We start from the raw sequence: 21,383 nt of genomic DNA on the forward strand, positions 1-21,383 counted from the left end.
TAAAAACCAAATCTAAAAACAAGGATAAACACTTAGATGTTGCTTGAATTGACCCCACTTCAGTATTTGGGGGGAAATTAGGATCTATACCATCTTAAACATAGCCTATATTATTGAAAGTCAAATGATCAAAATTGATCTCTGGGATCTATTTTACACAGTAACAAATTAAGATGGGTTTATGACAAACTGTCTTTATCATATTCATGGGGTTCCGATGCCCCTATCCCATTCTCTGATTAGACTGTTGCAAGTGTCATGTTGAACTGGTCTTACATGTATTGTGCTTTCAGTCATATAGCAAGCCTGAAAGACTGTTTTGTCAAAGGGTGGTCTATATCCACATTGCTACAACAGTATCTCTCTATATAATACACTAAGGTTGTACGTGGCAAGCCGCACCCCCTCCACAACCACAACCAATGAAAATGTGGGGGGCGGGGTTTTCATGTACAACCTGATGGGCCCATGGAAGGAGCTTTCTCTGCCACCAGCACCCCATCGTCGCCCAGCCTCTCCACCACCATGGAATGGCTTAAGGCAGGAGTGGGGAGGCAGGACAGAGGGGCCAAATTGGCCAGTGTAGGGGCAGGAAGGAGGTTTTACTGCCTTTGCTGCCATCCTGAATGGCAGGGGGTGGCTGGGGCAGGGGGAAAGTGGCACAAGAAGCTGGATCGGGGGTGGGGGGTGGGGAGAGACAGGGAGAAATAGCTTGCAGATGTTCTGCACCAGGCTAGCTAGTGTTCTATGGGGACCATCATATGGGGACCATCAAAGAATGGCTCAGGGCAAATTACAAAAACAAAACCATATTAGATTCAATTAGTGACTATTGTTGGCTTAGTGACATTGACCCACTCTGTTCTGGCTTGAAGCATCACTGCCGTGCAGTGGGTTCATTGGATTGGAGCTTAACGTGTTGCTTGGTGAATGGCATCTCCTTCTTTGAACAGCAGGAACTTCTGTTCATGTAACAGTAAGTTAGAATCCAGCTCACTATTTTGCACTGATGCAATTCAGCATATTGCATCCTGAGGATGCCCCTCAGCTAGAATAAAATGTTTATACATCTAGTAATTCATCCAGTATTCACATGCAGATATAAAGTTTTGCACTCCTCCTTAATCAGTGGGAGTAATGCAAGTACGTGGCTTGCAGTTAACTATTGTTTAGCAAAGGCTCAGGTATAGAATACCATTATGTCTGCAGTGTTAAAACAAACTTTTAAAAAAGCAATTACCATATTCATTTGTTCACAGACCAGGAAGAGATAGTTAAGCGTATAATGTGGTGGGAGAGCACGATAGCTGTTGGCTGCCCAGTGTTTATAATCTTTTCAATTAATTTTAATAGCTAACTAAAAAATTGTTCCTAACATTGACTTATTTATCGCAAGCATTATTTGCCACCATGGAAACTTAATTGTTTTTGCTTTTAGGAAGATATCCAACACTTGGCTTAGCACTGGATGGTTCACAATGAGTATTGCATTAGAGCTATGCGACAGGATAGACGTCTATGGGATGGTGCCACCAGATTTCTGCAGGTAGGTTTTAATCTGAATTTATGATTAGATTGCATAACTCATTATAATGGACACCTCTATATTTATACTATGTAGGAAACAGGCAGTCTGTGGTTTTCCTGAAGCTCTTAATTAGCTGGTTCCATGATTGGGTTTTGAAAACAACAAACAGCATTTAATTGCGTTGCATAAAATATTAAAAGTTTTTGTTTGTACTGTGAGAGAATTAATCCTCATCTTGTTAGTTTCTTTTAGCCTCTGAATATTTATCAGCTAAAAGTAATGCTGTAATTGGCATGAAATGAATCTGGGGGGAAAGAACATTGGAAAACATTTGTTTAATTTATTTTCCAAGCACATTTTCTTAATCAGCAAAGGAGTCTTTATTTTTCAAACATATTTGTGTATGTATGTGCACGTGCACCCATCCACATCAGACAGGCTACAGGGGGTGGACGGTCAGGTGCGCGGCACTGTGTTTTTGTTTTACATGATGTTTGCCTGCATTGCTAGATACTTTAGGGCTGAGTTCAGACATATAGGATAACCACAGTTATAGCTGGCTGAGATTGTAACTGCTATACACCTGAACACGCAAAACCATGGTTACAGGACGAAAGCTAACTCCGTTTTGCCTCGCCGAACATCAATTGGAACCTTTTAGTTTTCTCTAAGCTTCACCGCTGACAACTGCAGCTTTGCCACCAAAGCGTTACACTCTACGGGCACTCAGTGCTTTGTTCCCCGAGAAGGGAGAAACAGTCATGTATGTTGACAAGAACAGCACTCCAAGTGGCAGCCCATCATGGCGCCAGGAGGGGCAAATGGCTGGGTGGGGTAGTATAAAAGGTAGACCCAAGCAGGGAAGCTGGAGCAGCCAAGTTCTATTTTCACACAAAAATGGTGGGGAAGGGGGGCCCAGCCCCTCCCCCTGGGGTGCACACTTGCAATATTGACCATACCTCATGAGAAGAACCGTCCTGGGTTACACCTAGATATTGGTTATATTAACCTAGCAATAAAGCCAAGTGTCACGATAAAATCTTCAACAGTCTCCCAAGGACTGCTCTCTCATGAAGAGTGACAGCCTATACTGGCACACATGTGGGCCAGAGGGTCCCTGTAAGCCCCAGGGAAGATCACCCCAGCAACACCTTTCCTGGTCTCAGTGGCTGGTGGGCAGCAGGATTAAAAGCACTCAGAATGGTTTTCTCTGCCACCATGGCCACACGGCTTGGCAGGGATTGCTGAAGATGCCAGCTCCTCTCACCCGGGATTTCCCGCAGCGGCCAACCTACATACACCGCCACGTTGGTCCTGGCCCAGCAATTTTGAAAGTATGTTAAGAGACATCCCTCATGTCATTAGGGGTGTGGTCAGCCATGAGAGGGAAAGGCCATGGGGACACCTCCACAAAACTCATGAGAAGGACCATTGTGGGAGGTGGTTGGGGGAAATGCCCAGACAGATCATAAATGATTCAAGAGGGCAATACATCCCCTTTTCCCAACAACACGTCATGAGAGTGTCAGGCCATGGGAACTCGTAATAGAGCTGGGTTCCTGTGTGCTTCAGGGAAGGCTACTCTGGTGACTGCTCTCCTGGTCTTGGGGACCGCAGACAGTCTCCCATGAAATCGTGCTCCTGCATGCTTGTTCGCCCTTGCCAGTGCCCAGGAACTGCCACCCCACTGTTCTGTGGTGGCCAGATAATAGGTTCCCCCTTTCTCGCAGGAATCCCTGTGGCAGGATATCAACATATTGTGTGATGACAGACTAGGACCCAGGAATTTGGAATGGGTCCATCCCAGTGTCAACCCCTTCCTCCCCCACTCCCCATGAATGCTCCAGGGCAAAGACAAAGGGTGTGATCTAGATGGCTTTGGGGTGTACAAAAGTCTGCACTGGAGAAGAGGATGTGGAGGTTTCAGGGGGATCTGCTCTATTTGTTTTTTTTTACAAACAAAGGGTGGGGAATTGGGGCCCAGCCACTTCTGTGGGGCGGGTATGAGTTGCTCATGTTCAAGGTCAGCGGGATAAGAATTGCTCCAGTTATTGGAGCAATGATTCCTCTGTGATGACGGTGGCATAGTCCACGTGGATTATGCCCGCTCACAAGGGTGTCAGGCCATGGGGACTCCAAGTAGAGTTGTGTTGCTGTGTGTTAGGAACTGGTGGGCAGGCATATCCCAGAGACTACTTTTCTGATCCTGGGGACAAGAGATTAAAGGGGCCCATTAAAATGGGGGCCCCTTGAATTCCCTGGTGGTGAAGTGGGCAGCTCAACTCATGAACTCACATCTGTGGGTGGGGAATAGCACCTTGGTGGGCACAGCCATATCCCCAGTTGACTGGCCCTCATGAGAGTGATAACTCACTGGTCAGCAAGCTGCTTGCTGTGGGTTTGTGATGGGTCTGGCTGGCTGGACTGCTCTACTGGGGTCTCTGCTTGTGATATTTTCCCTGGTCTTGGTGGGACTGACCTCCCAAGCATCTTTTGCCCTCTTCCATCTGCATATCATATTCTAGCAAATGTGTGGTTTCGTCTCCCCTCCACTGAAAGCTGAATTCCATCCACACGGGCCCCCAACCCTCTTCCCCTGGAATTTGAGATTGCATGGTGCTTTCACTGTGGGTGTCTACTTGGGGGGGGGCACCTCCATGGCTGGCAGAAACAGCGCTGGCATTGATGGGCATTTAAAGTGCTTTCAATGCCCTTTCCCTGCTGAGTGTGAGTGGAGCGCTTCGAAAATGCTCAATTACGGTCGTCATGCCCACACACAACTACAACAATTGTTGTTGTTCAGTGTCCTGTACTCACCCATCTCACGGCTGCCGCAGTGATGCTTTGCCCACAGTCTCGCCACTTTGCTTGATGGGAGGCTGAGCGGCAGGGAGGGGCTCCCCTCTCCTTCCAACTCCAGTTCAGCTGGCCACAGTTTGTTGAATGTCTGTGGCATGAATTGGAGTTAGGAATTGTAATCCTGCTCTCAATTAACTGTGGGCCTCCTGTATGTCCGAATTCAGCCTAGGACTGTTCATCTGACAAAGTATCTATTGGTGGAGGATTTGCTTGGTGTGGAGAGTCAATTTAACAAGTAAAACTCATGCAGATTTTTATTTCCAATAGTTTACAGAGTTTACCCTGTTTGGGTGTAAGGGATGCAGCTTCTACCTCACACCAACCAATTGCATATTGTTGAGCACAATCTGGGTGGATCTTTTTCACAACTTGTATAATCAACATTCAAGAAGTCTCTATTAGGAAGGCTATATTTAAGAACCCCTAAATTGGAACTGTGTTAAAATAGAAATGAAAGTAAATATTTCATTTACCCTTATAGCCACATAGAACTAAGTAGATTAAAATATTATATTAATATTAAAATATTAGACTAAAAATGCACACAGGGCATACTGGAGAGACCCCCAAGCCAGGAGGCTGCTTTTAAGCCTCCCTGTTGGGGGTCTCCTCATGAGGAGCTGCGCCGCGGCTACTCACGATCCAAAAAACTGGGTTTGCAGAATGCTCACTCTGCAAACCCAGTTTTAAGGGTGGGTTACTTTTGCAGGTTATCCGCTCAGGAACCACCAGGCTCACAGCCAAGCCCGGTGGTTCACATGATGGGACGAAATCAGGCTAGCAAGGCTAGCCCGATTTCGTCCCAACGTGTGAATAGCCTCAAAATCTCTCACTCCCAGAAATGATGCATAACAAGAATTCTGTTAGCCATCTGAAAAAATAGACAGTGGAACTGGCCTTTCCCCCTGCCTCCGTTACAGTCAGGAAACACTGCTGTATGTGTGGAACAATTCGGTGAATTTACTATCTACTGGTAAATTCAGGGAAGTATTGTGTGTGTTAAAACTGTCATCTATAAATGCCTCCTAGCTGTGATATTAATAAGCATGCTAACTCTGACAAAATACTGATTAATGTCCAGTATCGGCACGTAGTAAAATAGCATCTGTTTTAATATTAATAAATGAGAATGACTATCAATTCTTCATATAAATTACTCATGCATTTCATTTGCCAGCATCAAAACTTAATTGCAGAGTGGGAAGTTAGCATATTATCTTATTCTGGGTTATTTTCGGACTGTGGGGCGGGGGGGGACGACTATTTCTAACTTTTTGGAAGTGATTAGCACTGGAGTTGTCATCTAGGCCAAGGGATAGAAGATCCTAGCCTTGGCATTGGGCCAGTTCACATGACAGTTCATTGGGCCAGTTCACATAAACCATAGTTTAAACCATATGGACTGGACCAGTAAACTGTAAAGTTGAAGTTCTCCGAGCCCTTATTGCCCCTTTGACCTTTACCACCTCTACTCATATACCTGGCTAAATTGTGGTTTGCTACCGTAGCTCCACAGCTTATCTGAATCCAGACTGTGGTTTACAAACCATGATTAAACCTGAATGTAAAACAAAGCTTCCAATTTTGGTCTGAGCTCTGTGTTCAGAAAAATAATGAAGCTGGGTTTTAACAAAACAGGATATCCATTTCAGAGTGCAGGAGAAAAGGCAATGGGGTAGGAAGGTGCATGTAGACTTGAGGGAATAAGGGTCTGTGTACCCAATCCATTGTTTCTGCATTTGAGATGGGTTAATGTTGATCTATATTGTGGACTCTCTCCTAGCAAGACCCTTCAATTTAACTCAAGCTATAGAAGAGTAAGGCCACAGTCTCACAGTGATTCACGCTGGTGGGAAAGTAAGCAAATACATGGAGGGCAGGTCTATCAATGGCTACTAGTCTGGTGGTTATAGGCCACCTCCAGCCTAAGAGGCAAGGTGCCTCTAAATACCAGTTGCAAGGGAACAACAACAAGAGAGGGCATGCCCTTACCTCTTGCCTGTGGACTTCTTAGGGGTATCTGCTGGGCCACTGTGTGAAACAGGATGCTGGACTGGATGGGCCTTGAGCCTGGTCCAGCAGGGCTGCTGTTATGTTCTTATAGGCATTTGTTCCAATTTTATGGTGTGAGAACCCACATTGGCTTCTCAGATTGGTGGTCTAGGATTTGATCTTTGGGTGACTGCTCCTGAATTGATGTGAGCTGAGCATGATTGCAAGCCCTACATTTCTGGGTGTTCATGACACAAAATTAGGAGGTTTTGGATTTAGGATTTTCACTTTCCCGCCAGTCAAAATCATCATGAGAACATGCTCTAATTTGCTCCTCCTAGGGATTTCCAGCTCTGTTCACTTCTTTGTGCAAAAGATACACTTTTGTTATACTCTTATTGTATGCTGTCTAGATAGTGGTTCAGTTACAGTGATTGTTGCATTTTTTTCAGTCCTGAAACTGGAAAAATGTAATTTCTCCTCATTCTATATTCTAGGTGGAACTAGACATTAATAAAAATAGAGCTGTGCTACTCTGTGCTACTCTGTGCTCCCCTCCCCACAACAGTAACATGCAATGCAACACATGATGTGCATTGAGTATTTTCCTAAGCCTGCCTTACATAACTGATTGTTGTGTCAGGAAAATGCCCAGGGCAATGACATCACATTAGAATGTTGTGTTAGGCTATTTGTTTCTAAGAAAAAAGGGGAATAAAAATACATGCATCATGTTCATGTTTTTGTAACTTCTAAGCCCTATTCAGATGTTATAATAAAGACCCTGTACATAATTACATCATTGATAGCAGATCCAGAAGTTCTGCACTACTGCATCATTCACCCCACTTATCACATTGTTCATTGTTAACGGCACCATTTGTCTAAAAAGGCAAATGCCATAATCATGATGGTGAGTGTTTCTGTGATTGCAAGCTCATCTTTAAAGACTTTAAAGTCTTTAAGACTTTAAAGAAAAATGTTTTAGTATACTCCTTTTTATACTAACCTCCTACTAACCTTTTTATGTTTGATTTCAAATCTATGTTATATTAGATGCTTGCCATTTAAAATGACATGAATTTAAAATGGAATCCCACAAACTGGTTTTGATAAATCTTCTAAATTCTTTCCTTAAATGCATATATAATTTATTTTCATTTCAAAATATGGTTTTTGTAGATAAAGTGCTATTCATACATTTTCTAGCAGAGTTATATATACTTATTCTGAATAAGTTCTGGAATAGTCTTATTCAGAAAAGCAATTTTAATATTAGTATAAAATTAATGTCAGTGTTGTGTAATAGAAAGCCTGACAGAATGAATTAAACATTAATCTAAATGGAAAGCAGCCGTTATTTTAAGTATAGTAGAATATACATGATATTATGAGTGGCCAAATAACAAAATAAGGAACTGCATTGCAGAGGTTAAATATCACGCAATAACCGATCAAAATAATACTGATGTAAAAATTGAATTTTGTAACTATTTTATTAAACTTCCAGTCAAACTTTCGGATATGCTGTTTTCATAGCAGACTTTTTTTTCAGACTCATGCTTACATTGCCCTGAGTTACATTAGTAGAGAGGATACAGGCCTAAATATTTTGAACTATTTCCCACCAGTCTCCTCTTCACTATCATCTGCTTTGAAGCCATGGGTTGCATGCAGTACACGCTGTAGCCCATTTTGAATTCACAATACTGTACCTTTAAAAAAAAAAAATGTTCGCACATTTAAATGTATTCTCACCCATTCCAGGGATGCATTGAAGTTGATATAACTATGGCCTTCCAGAAATAATTTCTGTGGCCAAGGTGCTTGTAAAATGTGGTGCCATAATGATAAAAATAGCTTCCAGGGGACCTAAGTTTTATTTTTGGAAAGACTGTTGCATTCAATTATCTGTGCAAATTAAAACTTCTGTTGAAAAGTGGTATATAACTATTTTAACAAATTATTATTTGTATCCCTGATGGTGGTTGAGACACATTGCAGAGGGAACATTCAGAATATCTGAACAAGCTTTGAGATAATCTAAAAACGTATGTTTCCTTTTCATGGTCTATCGTGTAATGAAAACCACAAAAAAACCACAGGAAACATCCACTAAAATATCATCAAAAAACAGGCCATGTCTCATGATGAGGTCCTTTAATTATTTGTGGATATTATATGCCCAACACAAGGCCAGAGGCTTTCTTCAGGGGTAGTTATATACTGTAACCTTACAAGATATCTCTGTTGAAAGTTTACTGCTAGTTAACTTCAACCCATTACCATTTGATGATCCATTTAGTAATGGATTGAAGTTAACTAGCAGTAAATGTTCAACAGAGATCAACAGCATCTTGAGACATGAAGGATCTCCACACAAACAGTGTGGAGAGCCTGTGCACTACCATTCCGCCCTCCCTAGGCGGCCAGATCGGCCACCCACACGATTACCGGCTCCATCATGGAGCTGGTAGGGGTGGTGGGGATTGGGGACCACCCTGCGCCCGGAAGTCCCAGGATGCCCCGCACAAGTGTGCGGAGCATTCTGGGGAGACCTCGATGCCAGGAGGACCCACGCCATGGCAACTCACGATCACAAAAACGGGGTTAGTGGAGTGCTTGCACCACTAACCCTGTTTTAGGGGAGGGGTTTTTAGGAGGGCTAGTGGCTGCTGAACCACCTGGCTCACCCGTGAGCCCAGTGGTTGTCACACCGTTTGAAAGCAGGCTGTGCTCCCTCAGCTTTCCGCGGTCGTGAGAATAATAGCCTCATGGTTTCCTTTTTGCTGATATTCTATCATGTAATGGCCACAAGATGGCCATGAAAGATCTTTTCCCATTCAAAGACAGGGAACTTCAGCAGACAAGATGTAATAGTCCACGGCATTGTCAGCCTTAGCTTCCTATTACACATTCATCCATTTTCCTGCATGCACATAGTCTTGTGAACATATGAGCTGCAATACTAATTCAGACATTGATCTATCTAGGTCAGCACTGACCACATGCACTAGTAGTGGCTTTCCAGCATTTCAGACTCTTTCACACTCTCTTCCAATGTAACATGCATAATTTCTCTGAATATTTTGTTCTAATGCACCTCCCACCCCACAAAACCTCACACAAAGGCCCAGAAGATTCTATAAATTAATTTTTGATTTCTTGGTCAGTAGGAAGGTTGATGTCCTTCATTATGTCCCCAATTTCAAGGTGTTTTGCCCCTCATTACCTTCATTTAGAGGTCTTTTGTAAGGAAGGAAGTGAGGGAATACCCTTATGCTTGGTTGAGGGTAATTTTCCCCAGTAGAGCAGAAGAATTGCTGTAATTCTGTAATGATGCTCACTGAATAAGTCTCTATTTGACTACTAGAATTATCACCCAGCCTATAATTTGTAGGTTTTTAGCAAAAACTTCTAACTCACATCCAGTTTTTCTTCTCACAATATAGCTTAAAACTTTAAAAAAAAAAAAAAAAAAAACAGGAACAGAAAGCAGAGAATCTGCTAATGTTAGGTCTAAAACACTCCATTTTCAGAGCCCCTGAAAGGCAGACATGAATCATAGCTCTGAAGCAGCTCCCTTGACAACAGGTTGAAGTAGCACAGACATAGGACTGTGACACTAGTAGCTAAAATTAAACCTTTTGTCAGAGTGGTGTGGGCAGGGGTAGTTACTTTGTTTATAATTGGACAGCTTTTTTTGTGAAATGGAGCAAATTGTGCCCAAACTATCAATGTGTTTTGTTGTTATATTAATTTACTTCTCCCTCTCCATCCTAAAGGAGAGGGACAATCAAATGGACAATCTCCATCCTAAATGGAGAGGGGCTATCAATGGTTGAGAAACAATTCACTCAACATTTTCCATATATTGCTGGAATTTAAATACAGGAACTTTCCTTTCAAGACAGTATTGTTGTGATACACAGATACAAAATATTTGGAACTAACTCAAGCACAAAGTTATCAGCATTTGGGGCAAATCTTCTAAGCTGCAGGATAGGATGATGGTAAAGGTTAAGAGTTGGTTTCTGCAATATTCAAATGCAGACATGTTAAAGTTATTGGCTGATATCCAGCACAGCATAAGGAGGGCAGAACAGGAGGTGCGCTCTCATTATCTGTTGTATTGTTTTTATGCCTGTTTTTATATGTTTTTAGCTTGATGTTTTTACTGCTTTTTTTTTGTATGTTTTAATTTTTGTAAACCGCCTTGGGGTTGTTTTTAATGAAAGGCGGTATAGAAATGTAAATAGATAGATAGATAGATAGATAGATAGATAGATAGATAGATAGATAGATAGATAGATAGATAGCTGCTTTGGAGCTCAGCCACCATGTTGCTGGGCAGTAGAGTATGCACAATTCTAGGTGCCCTGTCTTCCCTCCATAAGTACTTCTTGGCTGTGTGACCTTCAGGGGCAAGAATATGTCCCTGACGGCTGTGTGACCTTCAGCAACATATTTTTGGAAGCCTTTTGAAGAGAGGGCAGAGCAGTGGAAATCATTCTTCCTTCCCCAGTTTGTGCACTCTAGGTTCTGACACAGCCTTTCTGTGAGGAAACAGTTGGCTGACATGGATTGTATCTAGATGTAACAATGATGTGTGCTATGCCATGCTGGCAGGATTTTCATGAAAGTTTGACTCACAGAATCAAAGGGCAAAGATCAGCTTCCATCTGGTAAGCCTATTCATCTCACTGCATGCCCCCCCATATCTCTTTCAAGCACCAAGCATCACATGCTCAATGTAGCAATGTGGTACACTCCAATGCACTAAAATCTTGTTTCATAGTGACAATGTTTTAATTATAGCAGGTATAATCACTTAACTATTGCTTAAAATACTTTTTTTTTAAAGTTCAAAATTCAGCTTCAGCAGAGCATGAAAATTCAGCTCCAGCAGAGAGAGAGATTTTGAGCCTATCAACTTATTAATGATAGCATCTCTTTTCAATCAGTAAAATAAGTACATCTGGGCCTTCCACCTATTTTCTCTTTCCTTCTGCAGGGATCCTAATCATCCTTCAGTACCTTATCATTATTATGAACCTCTGGGACCTGATGAATGTACAATGTACATTTCACATGAACGGGGAAGAAAGGGCAGTCATCATCGTTTTATCACAGAAAAACGAGTATTTGAGAACTGGGCTCGAACATTCAATATTCATTTTTTTCAACCAGACTGGAAACCAGAATCGCTTACTATAAATCACGCTAAGATTAAACTGGTATTCTGAAGAATGAACGCACAAGGCTGCAATCACAATCACCTACAGTATCAGGCTTCAGGGGATTGAACATCATATCACAGCAAGCCAACCTAAAAGGGAAAGGTTAACAGGGTTTGTGGATGAAAACTGCTACAATATTCAGGAAGTTATTGCAAAGGAATACTTTAAAAGTACATTTTGTATCCGATTTATCTTATTCAAATATTGTAACTTCTGTCCATCAACCTCACATATGTGTGTATGTGATTTGTTCAAAAGAAGAAAAAGCTGAAGAAACGTGTGGTATAATGAACACAATTAAAGATATTTAATTCGTTATGTTTCTAAGGCACATTGCCACTGGGTTTTCATAGTGACATTTAACAGTTACTTGCTTAGTGGAAGTTTTTAATGCAATCTGGTATTTTTCTATTTCACAATGATATGATTATTTATCTTTCATAATCCCTGCAAAACTGAGGATTTATATTGCTGCTGGTTTAAGGCCCAGCTTCTTGTTTATACATTTTCTCTTTGAAATACAGGATGATTCTATCTAGCATGTAATTAATATTTGATCTGGGAGCAATGTATTTTATTTATTTTTCGTTCTTGGGCTGCTTTCCAACATAGGTTTGACAGCAAGCACATCCTTATGTGAAGCCCTAGAAGAGAGTGATGCCTACAGATATAATAGATGGCATCAAACACACAATTGACTTTCTAGACCCCAGCTGTTGTTTTTAGTCTTTTGGTATTCCTGATAACTCAGCTTCCAAACAGCAGCAGTCTGGTCTTGTGTTCTCCCTGCAGCCCTAAGGCCCATGCAAAAGGTGCCCCAAACCTATGTTACATTCCACCAACTAGCAGTGGGTTTTGGTTTGTTGTTTTGGCCATGAATTCTAAGCAAATGTTCAGTTCTTTATTTATGTATGTATTTTTTTAATTAAAGGGCAAACTTAGAAGGGTGGCAGAGAAGGCATGCAGAAACCCGCAGGAAGTGGAATGAGTTGAGGTAGTGATGAAAACGATGGCAGCAAGATTTGTGAATACAAGGTTTGTAAATACGTTTGTGTATAATTAAGCAGTATTTGAGAGAAAGCAAGCAAAGGCAGTTCATGCCACTAACCAACACCACTTAGGTTTTCAAGTGTAGTAAACATCAGTGCAGACTGAACCTGTGGCTCGGTTCTCTTGAACAATGAATTTTGTGGCCTGACTGGCACAGATTTGTGAAATCTGTTGATCTCTTTGGGATGCACAAGAGAACATTTAATTCTTATGGATTGGAGTGAATGGCACTAATAGTTCTATAGATAGAGACTTGCAAATTTATGTTTTTGTGGGATTATACCTGGTTTATGAATAAAGACAGTTCCATTTTCAGTGTTGTTTGTCCTTTCACCTCACAAATGCTTGAAGAGTCAAACCAGTTCTTCAAAGTAATTGCCAAGAATTACTTGACCTATTGCACACTGCCATACACCAGTAGTTTAAATGATAATATCCTTTCATGTTACAGGCAGTAAAATAGTGTTAAGTTGTTATTAAGGACTGAGTTTATTTTAACTCTGCTGTGAAAATTACAATATTAAGGAGAATGTAGGGATAAGGTAGAATTTGTTTCACTCAGAACTGCAATGCAGAATTTGTATGAGTGAAGTGAGTCTTGCTGCAAGAATCTCCACTCCTGCTTCCGGAAAGGCAAGGCTGGTTAGCTGGAGCCCTGTGCTTACTATTGACTTCTGAGTTCCCTAGCAGAGAAAAGAAAACTCTGTCCAGTTTCATGAAGGGAAACAGCCCATTTTCTCTCCTCAGTTGTATTTAAAGGAAGTGTTTTTCATCTGCATATGCATGCTATCTACTACTGAAAGAGGGAAGATGATTTGTAAGCTATACATTAAAACACAAACGAACGGCATAAATGTAATGTGGCACATGCTGCTCCATAAACCTCCTGGTCTAAATTTCTTTCAGTCAGAGTTTGCTGTCAAATAATGTGGACAAGCCAGCACAAACAAAACAAGGATGGACTTGATGTAACTTGGTGTAAATATGAGAACCCAGCCAACTGGGGTCACAGCCTTCATGTATAACAAAAGTTTATTAACCTTGTCAAACTGATTTCCAGGTCATGTTTAATGTCACTGAAAAAGATTTAATTATAGATTACAGTGGTTCCACTGATACCATGATGGCCCACCTCTTAGCAGTTTTATTTAATTTAATATAAGGAATTGTGACATATACATGGCTGCAAGAGATGGTTGCTGCGCTTCTGAGCTAGGCAGACAATGTAGCTGACAGTAAGATTGACCTATTATATGGCCCTCATAATCCATTCCATTTATCGTTTATATTTCAGATGGAATCAATATTTACAATAATGGTCCTGATCAAATAGTGTCAAAAGGCAACATCATACTAGTCAGCTATTTCAGAGAGATTGGTATGGCAGAACCAAATCCATCCCTGTCTTCCACTGCCTTTAGGATTTGATCATTATAATCAAACACCTTGAAAGTGTGCACAACCCTGTTAAGTCGAGGAACTCAACAACCACCAGCTATTTGCTGGGTGTATTTAATTAAAAGCAGCTCGATGTAGAACGTAAAACTTGGAAGCTTGTACAGCTACTTTGAAAATCCAGAAAGTGGAAATTTGGCAGTAGAAATTTAACACTTTCCTCCCCCGTCCCTTTGAATTTGAAGCACTGCACATGCTCCAGGAAGTGCTCTGTAAGGTCAGAAATACATCTCTAAAGATTGCGCAAAGGCTCCCAGCCAGCATGTCCCTCCAATTCCTACAAGCACTTGCACTTCATTAGGGTTGTCACTTGGATTGTAGAATGCTTCAACTTAAATGGATACCCTTGTGATTCTACCGCCCTTGTTTGCCTAAATGCATGTACTGCCAGGATATGGATTTGCACCTTTGATTCTGGCTGTCTAAGCTTTCCAAAGAGAGATAAAGGCTACGCACACTATCGGTGGGTGGGGGAGAAGGCTATGCCAGATTTATCTTTCCCCAGATGATCCTTCATTGATGGTGGGAAGCGCGGATCGCACTCCTACACGATCCACGCTGGAGGCCAGGATAATGCATCTGGCCTGCGGATATCCCACAATGCACTGCATAACGCACACAGTGCATTGGGGCAATCCCCCAGGGGTCAAGTGCTCTAGACACTTGACTGTGTGAGTGCCTGGGCTGCACACGTGGCGCCAGGGTTAAGGGCACGCTTGCACCCTTAACCCTGGCTAAAGACCAGGGTTGAAAGTAGAGTTAGGCAGGTGGGCAGTACAGGATCCGCGCACATCCCAGCATTGCACACGAGCAGGCTAGCTTAGACTGGGCTGTCATAGCCTGGGCTCGGCTGCTCTAGCCTTATATTGAAGTTAGAGTCTAGCAGTATCACCATTTATGGCAAGTCCAATAGGAGCAGGAATAATTCAGAATCCAGTATCCTAAAGAGATTGGAGTCAGCAACCTGCAGGTAAGAATTTTAATCACTGGAAATTCATATTGCCATGCAGAATGGCACTTATTCTTCTGAAATGGGGACAACTCTGGTCTCCAATTGTAGCAAAAGCGAATGTAAAGAAAGTTTAATGACACACCACAGTGGAAAACAGAACAATAGATGGGGGCAAAGGAAAAACATGCTTTTCATAACTTTCTGGACTTTCTTTTCACAGGCTAATGAATATTGTGATCTCAAACATGCAGGATGTTTTGAACAGAACTTGAGTTTCTATAGTCTTTTCAGCATAGCCTTGAAAACACATTTGTGACTTCATTTTTCTACTGTGCAAAAAATTACATAGTGTGAAGCTTATAGAAGAATTTGAAAAAGTAATCATAACGAGGTGAACAATGTGAATCATACTACTTTAATGTGAACCTCCAGGGCTTTTTCTTTCCATAATTTTATATAGAAATGTATCCTACCAAATACTTGCAAAAGGTAGCTTTGTCCAGTGCATCGTTTCAGGGACAAAGAATGTAAACAATCATAATGAGCTCATAATTCTCTGTATGCATTCCTTTATGTATTCTGCACGGATTTTCATCTTGCTAATGTTCACTGGAAGCCACCAGCCATTAGGATTCTACTTTGTGTAAAAAGTAGTTGTATAACAATGTTGGAGATGAAAAAAATGAGCTATAGTTCTAAATGGTGTAAGTAATGGATTGGCTTTTGCTCCAAAGACATGGGTTTCCAGAAGAGCATTGGTTCCAAATGTCTGCTTTTGTCTAAACAAGATTTTGGTTAGCTGATTTTATTGACTCTAATGCAATCTACTTGTAATGAAAGGAAGTTAATTATTTAAGGCATGATCAAAAGTTGCTGCCCATAGCAGCACCAACTCATACTGCCGTTTCAGTGTGATACTCAAAATGTTTGGTTGCAATACATTTCACCACCATAGAAGTCCTTCCGCCTTTATTTGCAGTTGTGCAGTGAGCTCATAGGAACAGGATGTAAGGTGTGGTAGGCTGCTGGACATTGCAAGCATAAAACAAAAACCAGGCATGTTACAGTCCAATTGTCTCCTATTCTTTGTGCAAAAAGAAGTATTACCCTCAAACTCATTGAGCATGGATTGCTGCATTTCAATCTAATTGCTTTTCTCACCTCTGTTAATCAGCTTTGCTGGCATACTTACTGCTTTTTCCGTTTCATAAATTGCATTTTAATAACCCACCTAATTGCCTCTTTTCCCTAAGCAGATTATCTTTTCAGAAGGACATCTTGACTTGTATCTCTAGCTCTCCTCAGAATTCTTCCAAAGTCTGCAGTTTTTGCTTAGATGGACAGTTCTCAGTTTGAGGGAGAGGCATTAATGAGGCCTAGGAAGCGGGAATGACAAAGCTGAATTGGAATTGAAACAGTAATCTATTAAATACAATAATGGCGGGGGGCAGGTGTAGCTGTGTGGACTGAAAGTACCTGAACTGAAGTCCTACAGGGCCCTTTTAAGGCAAATTCACTATAAAGTATATTGTAGGCTTGATGACTTCATTAAACAGAAATATTGGCTGACATGCAGAGCAGTGGTCTGCAGATGTAGGAGGAGCAATGATTAGCCAGAGGCTTCCTGAACAGCATAGTATATATGTGGGGAAGGAAAGAGGGAGCATGTCTTTTGGATCTTTCCTGCCTTCAGAAGTGCTTTTCAAGGGCTGCATAATCCTCAGGGACATGTTTCTGGAAGACAAAGAGCACTTCTGGAGGCAAGGGAGATCAGTGAAAATAATTCTGCCTCTCCTGTGCACACTCTGCTGCTCAGGAAGCCTCTGGCTACATTAAGAGCAGCCTTGGACCTATAATCTAACCCCCAAACCCCAAAAGACCTTCACTTACACAAACTGCATATTCAGGGGGACAACTCTGTTGGTACCATTGCATATGATGATATTTCTAGTACTTTGTCAGATACACCGGATAAACTTCATATCATAAGCCATTTGTAGCATGGTTTATTATGGGTCAAAGCACGATCAAAAAATATTCTGAGGCATGCCATTCACTTTAATATTTATTTTCTATGAACAAATTTAATTCACAACAACCAAATGCCAGAAACGAATAAATAATATACATGATGACAAAAGTAAAAGCTTAGTTTAAGTACATAGAATTAATGTTTTCCCCTCTAATGTCCTAATGAACATGCTTGTCCATGCATACAGACAGTGGCTGACATAATGCACAGCGTACTGCAGGAAGTTCTGCGATACCCGTGCTGTTGCAGGAGTCTAAAACAATGGCTGCACTATTGTGCAGGAGTACTTCTGCGCTAATATGTAAAATTGTGCGATCATGCTGGTGCAACATTATGACCATTGAAAATAAATTGCCATCATTTGCACAAGTGTGATTGTAACATTGTATTATTAATTCAACAGCCCTTTTATACATCAGCAATGGCATAGTAGCCGCTGCAGAACTGCCTGTGGTACATGATGCATATTAGTGCACTCCACATGTCACAGTGAAGCACATAAAGTGCTGCTGGAAGGTCTGTGAGTTTATGCATTCTGCAGAACAAGAAACCTGTATTTCAAGCAGCTGGTTGGTTCACTCATCCTGAAGATTCAATGAGATTATTGTATGGAACCTTTATTTTGGCTTCAGTTCTAATGATTCATACAATTCAAGATGCAAAGTTGCCTAGGTAAAAGAATTGATCTGAAGGACTGTATTTAACAGAGAAAATCCATATTACCTACTGTATTTTTGTTTCTGTTCAGCAAGTGTTCAATATGTCATGGCAAAAGTCTACCAAGTGACTTAAGTATATATTGATAAAGTGATATCTTAAATAAGGCTCTGCAAATTGTCTAGCCCTTCATAGCCGTGATCAGGTAACTTTTTATAAAATGTGGAAAGTCATTTTAAAATATTTCAGTACAATATTTTGACACTCTGCATCTACGTTCATTCATCCACATTGCTTGACCCAGAGTTCCTTGTAAACAATACAAAGATCCTGGCCTAAGATGTTTATATGAAGATGAGCGGGGCACCTGCTGCTGCACAGTACTCCTCTTACCCACTAAAAAAAAAAATCTTTCCATTCTGATGCCACTGAGTAACTCTGGGGAAGAGAGAGGGAGAGGGGGACTTATGCATCCAGCAGTGTAAGGTATAACCACCCTGGCCTAGGGTACAACCAACCTCACCTATTTTAGATGCAAATGTTTTCTTTGCTGAGTAACCTCTGGAGCACCCACTAGAAGAGATTCAGCTCTGGAATCAAATTTTTCTCCTAGAGTGCCCTTGCAACACCGTGGAAGATTCTTCATTAATTTCAATAAAAGTCTTGATGGGGGGGTGTCTCTGCATGTGCGCTGTAGCTTAATATGACATCACTATGAATTTGTACAATATTGAATTCAACACTGGCATGAAAATGTTTAAATAAGACAAATTATTAATTCACAGACTGACTTTCTGACTTATGAAGCATGCATGCATTTGCTGCAGTCCAGAATAAAGCAGTGTGGTGTTTGCAGAGGGGAGGGGGAAGGTATATTTGCTGTTTTCTCCTTCCTTCTGAAGCACTCGTATCTCTTGAAAATATGTCCCTAAGTGCTGTGTAACCATAAGTGACATGTTTGGGGTCTCTGTGTGTGTGTGTTAGAGAGTGCTTTAGAAGGAAAGGGAGACTAGTAAAAATTATCCCCCTGCCTCATGAGCCCACATTGCTTTACCCTGGAATGCAGCAAATGCACAGGTGCTTCTTTTGCTGTGCCCACATGAGTCAGGGCTGCCGGCCAAGGTGTAAAGAGGCACAGAGGAAACACAACATGACAAAAACATTCAGCAGAGGACTTCAACGTTTGTTATCCATACAAATGATAGTAATTCAATGAGGCATTCAGGGCAGGCAGTCATCTTGGTTGCTCAGAAACTTCAGAAGATGTGTTTCATGTGCTTGATTCCATAGGTCTTAAAGAAGACCATAATAATGAGTGCCCAGAGTCCCAAAATAAAGCCCCCAGGAGGGTGCCAGTCCTTCTGTTTTGGTTTCTGCAAGTGAAAATAAAAGAATTGTTACCATTTTCCCTAGATATTGTCTAAAGCCAAATGTGAGGGAGAGTCTTCGTGCTACCACAAAAAATTGTGTAAACTGTTGTGCTGAAAGGTAGCAATACTTGACAGCTAGGCAGACTACATTTGAGTTTTGATTAACAAACAGTTTGAATGATAGTTGTCTCTTTCATCTTCCAAAACATGCCTCTTTTTAAACCCAACAACAACATATAACGAGGCTGTTCTCACGAGCAGCCAAGCCCAAGCATAGGCAGTGAAGCTTGGGCTTGGCTGCCCATGAAACCCCCCCAAGATCCACGCGGATCCCAGCAGCCCCACAGCCTGGCTCTTAGATGAGGCTAAGGGTGCAAATGCTGGGATCATGGGTCAGCGTGAGCTGCTTGCACTCACACAGAGATGGGTGCCTAGAGCTCCCATCCCCACGGGGAATCCCCCAGTGTGCCACGCTTGGTGTACTGTGGGATTCTCAGAGGCCAGGATAATGAGTCCCAGCCTTCATTGCTCCCAACAACTTGGGTTGTGTGGGTGTGTGGCTTGTACACAGCAGGGACTAACAGCAATTGTGCGGGGAAAGGTAGGTTGAACCCTGACTGCCCCCACCTGCCCATGTCGTCGTGTGAATAACCACAGTGGCTATTTCCTATATCTGAATGCCCCTACAGTTGGAAACTGTGAGACCAATGGTTAGTGTATGTCATATATTATATATATTTAAAAGTAAACCAGGTTATACTGAATTGTAATATTAAAATACAATGCACCTCTTCTGCCCTTTAAAAATTCAATAAATTCTCCTTTACAATTTAGTAAAATGAAAATTTTTAAATGGTATTCTTGGGTATCTTTGAATTGATCTTTCGCCATGTTCCTTAAATGGTTTCAGCTGCGAGAAGTAAAACACAAAATAAGTATGGAGGTTCTTTAATTTGTGTCAGATTGTGCAAACCTTTTGATTTATAGAAAGCAGAATGGAACTGCTGTTTTGTTCTACTATATACAAGGCAAAGTCTTCAAATGTAATACGTGATGGTCACTGTTTTATCACACAACTCCTTGGGCTTTTTTTGTTAAACTCATTGGGTCAAAAGGAAAAAGAGGCTCATACTGCACAACAAAAGGCAGATGGTTGGACAAATGCATGTGGGTAACCACTGTTGACAGAGTTGCACAGAAGGAAAGTTGCCCAAGCACAGCCATGCAACAGGACAGCAGCACAACTGTCACATAATTTCATTTCTACAACTTTCCAACGGACCAGAAGTGCCCTGTTGCACAATGGTCGATGCACCAATGCTCCACCCATACTGTTGCTCAGTATGTGAGCAACAACTGCAAAAAGGAATGTTGGCATGTTATAGAGCTGTTTCTAAAAAGTAATTCCAGCAATGAAAAATTAGATTCTAATTTACATTAATGAGAACACAGCTGACAACAAAAGAATGTATACTTGGCTTTAAAATGTCTAAGCAACTCTCATTAACAATAAAATGTATGCAGCACTGATCACTTTCTTCATTGGTATTCACAAGCACTCACTTTCCACTAAAATATCGCCAGGAATCAGGTCTAAATATACAAAGCTTCCAGCACGCCTCCGTTACTGAAAGTAACAGCTCCTACTTCACACTACTTCACACAAAGAAAACTTTCGGGTTTAAATTTTCCTAATTAACCCAGAACTTCATCTGCATATTGCATTGCTCATTTCATCAATCTCTGTATGCTATCAATCTTTCTTTGCTTGGATCTCAGACAAATCCTTAGCACAAAGTGGCACCTGACCCTCCTAGACAAATGACTTCAATTTGCAGCCAGTGACACTAAAAGCCTCTCTCGTCTATTTTGTATGGAACACATAATTTAATTTCTTTAAAGAAATTTATAGGAATAAATATTTATAAGGTGACCTCAGTGGAAGGTTTTACATCTTGTCACACCACATACCAAGGCTTTCCACCTCCCTCCACTGATATTCTAGGAGGGGCCTGGCTAAAGGAATGTTTCTCTATTTACAAGTAATCTGTTCAAAGAAAGCTGCTTTCAGCTGCATGACTTGAGAGAGATGGGAGGGTAGTAATAAGAAAAATGGACAGCCTTCTAAGAAATAAATATGTCTTGACAACGGGGATTAGGAATTTGCAAAGGGAAAGCTGCAGTGCTGCACTGAAACAACAGACACCAGGTTTTTTATGATTCAAGATCTCTGAAATTGCCACAAATT

At 41.4% G+C, this 21,383-nt stretch overlaps 2 protein-coding genes across 5 annotated transcripts in view; one reads left to right on the forward strand and one right to left on the reverse strand.

Annotated features, from left to right (window-relative positions):
- The window catches only part of ST6GALNAC5 (ST6 N-acetylgalactosaminide alpha-2,6-sialyltransferase 5), a 105,864-nt gene extending 92,880 nt beyond the window's left edge, over nucleotides 1-12,984 (forward strand). For 3 of the 4 annotated variants that reach the window (XM_053249815.1, XM_053249814.1, XM_053249817.1), the window contains 2 exons: nucleotides 1,439-1,546; nucleotides 11,394-12,984. In XM_053249815.1, coding sequence (XP_053105790.1) covers nucleotides 1,439-1,546; nucleotides 11,394-11,625 — 340 coding nt within the window. In that variant the 3' untranslated portion in view covers nucleotides 11,626-12,984. The remainder of the gene's footprint in view (nucleotides 1-1,438; nucleotides 1,547-11,393) is intronic. The other variant, XM_053249816.1, reaches the window with a different exon arrangement.
- A 4,144-nt stretch (nucleotides 12,985-17,128) lies between these two features.
- Nucleotides 17,129-21,383, reverse strand: part of PIGK (phosphatidylinositol glycan anchor biosynthesis class K) — a 216,104-nt gene continuing 211,849 nt past the window's right edge. Inside the window, exon 11 of the mRNA XM_053249813.1 lies at nucleotides 17,129-19,138. Within this exon, the coding sequence (XP_053105788.1) occupies nucleotides 19,022-19,138 (117 nt within the window). The 3' untranslated portion in view covers nucleotides 17,129-19,021. The remainder of the gene's footprint in view (nucleotides 19,139-21,383) is intronic.

Source organism: Hemicordylus capensis, chromosome 4 (genome assembly GCF_027244095.1).
Source record: "Hemicordylus capensis ecotype Gifberg chromosome 4, rHemCap1.1.pri, whole genome shotgun sequence".
In the NCBI taxonomy this organism is placed as follows: Eukaryota; Metazoa; Chordata; class Lepidosauria; order Squamata; family Cordylidae; genus Hemicordylus; species Hemicordylus capensis.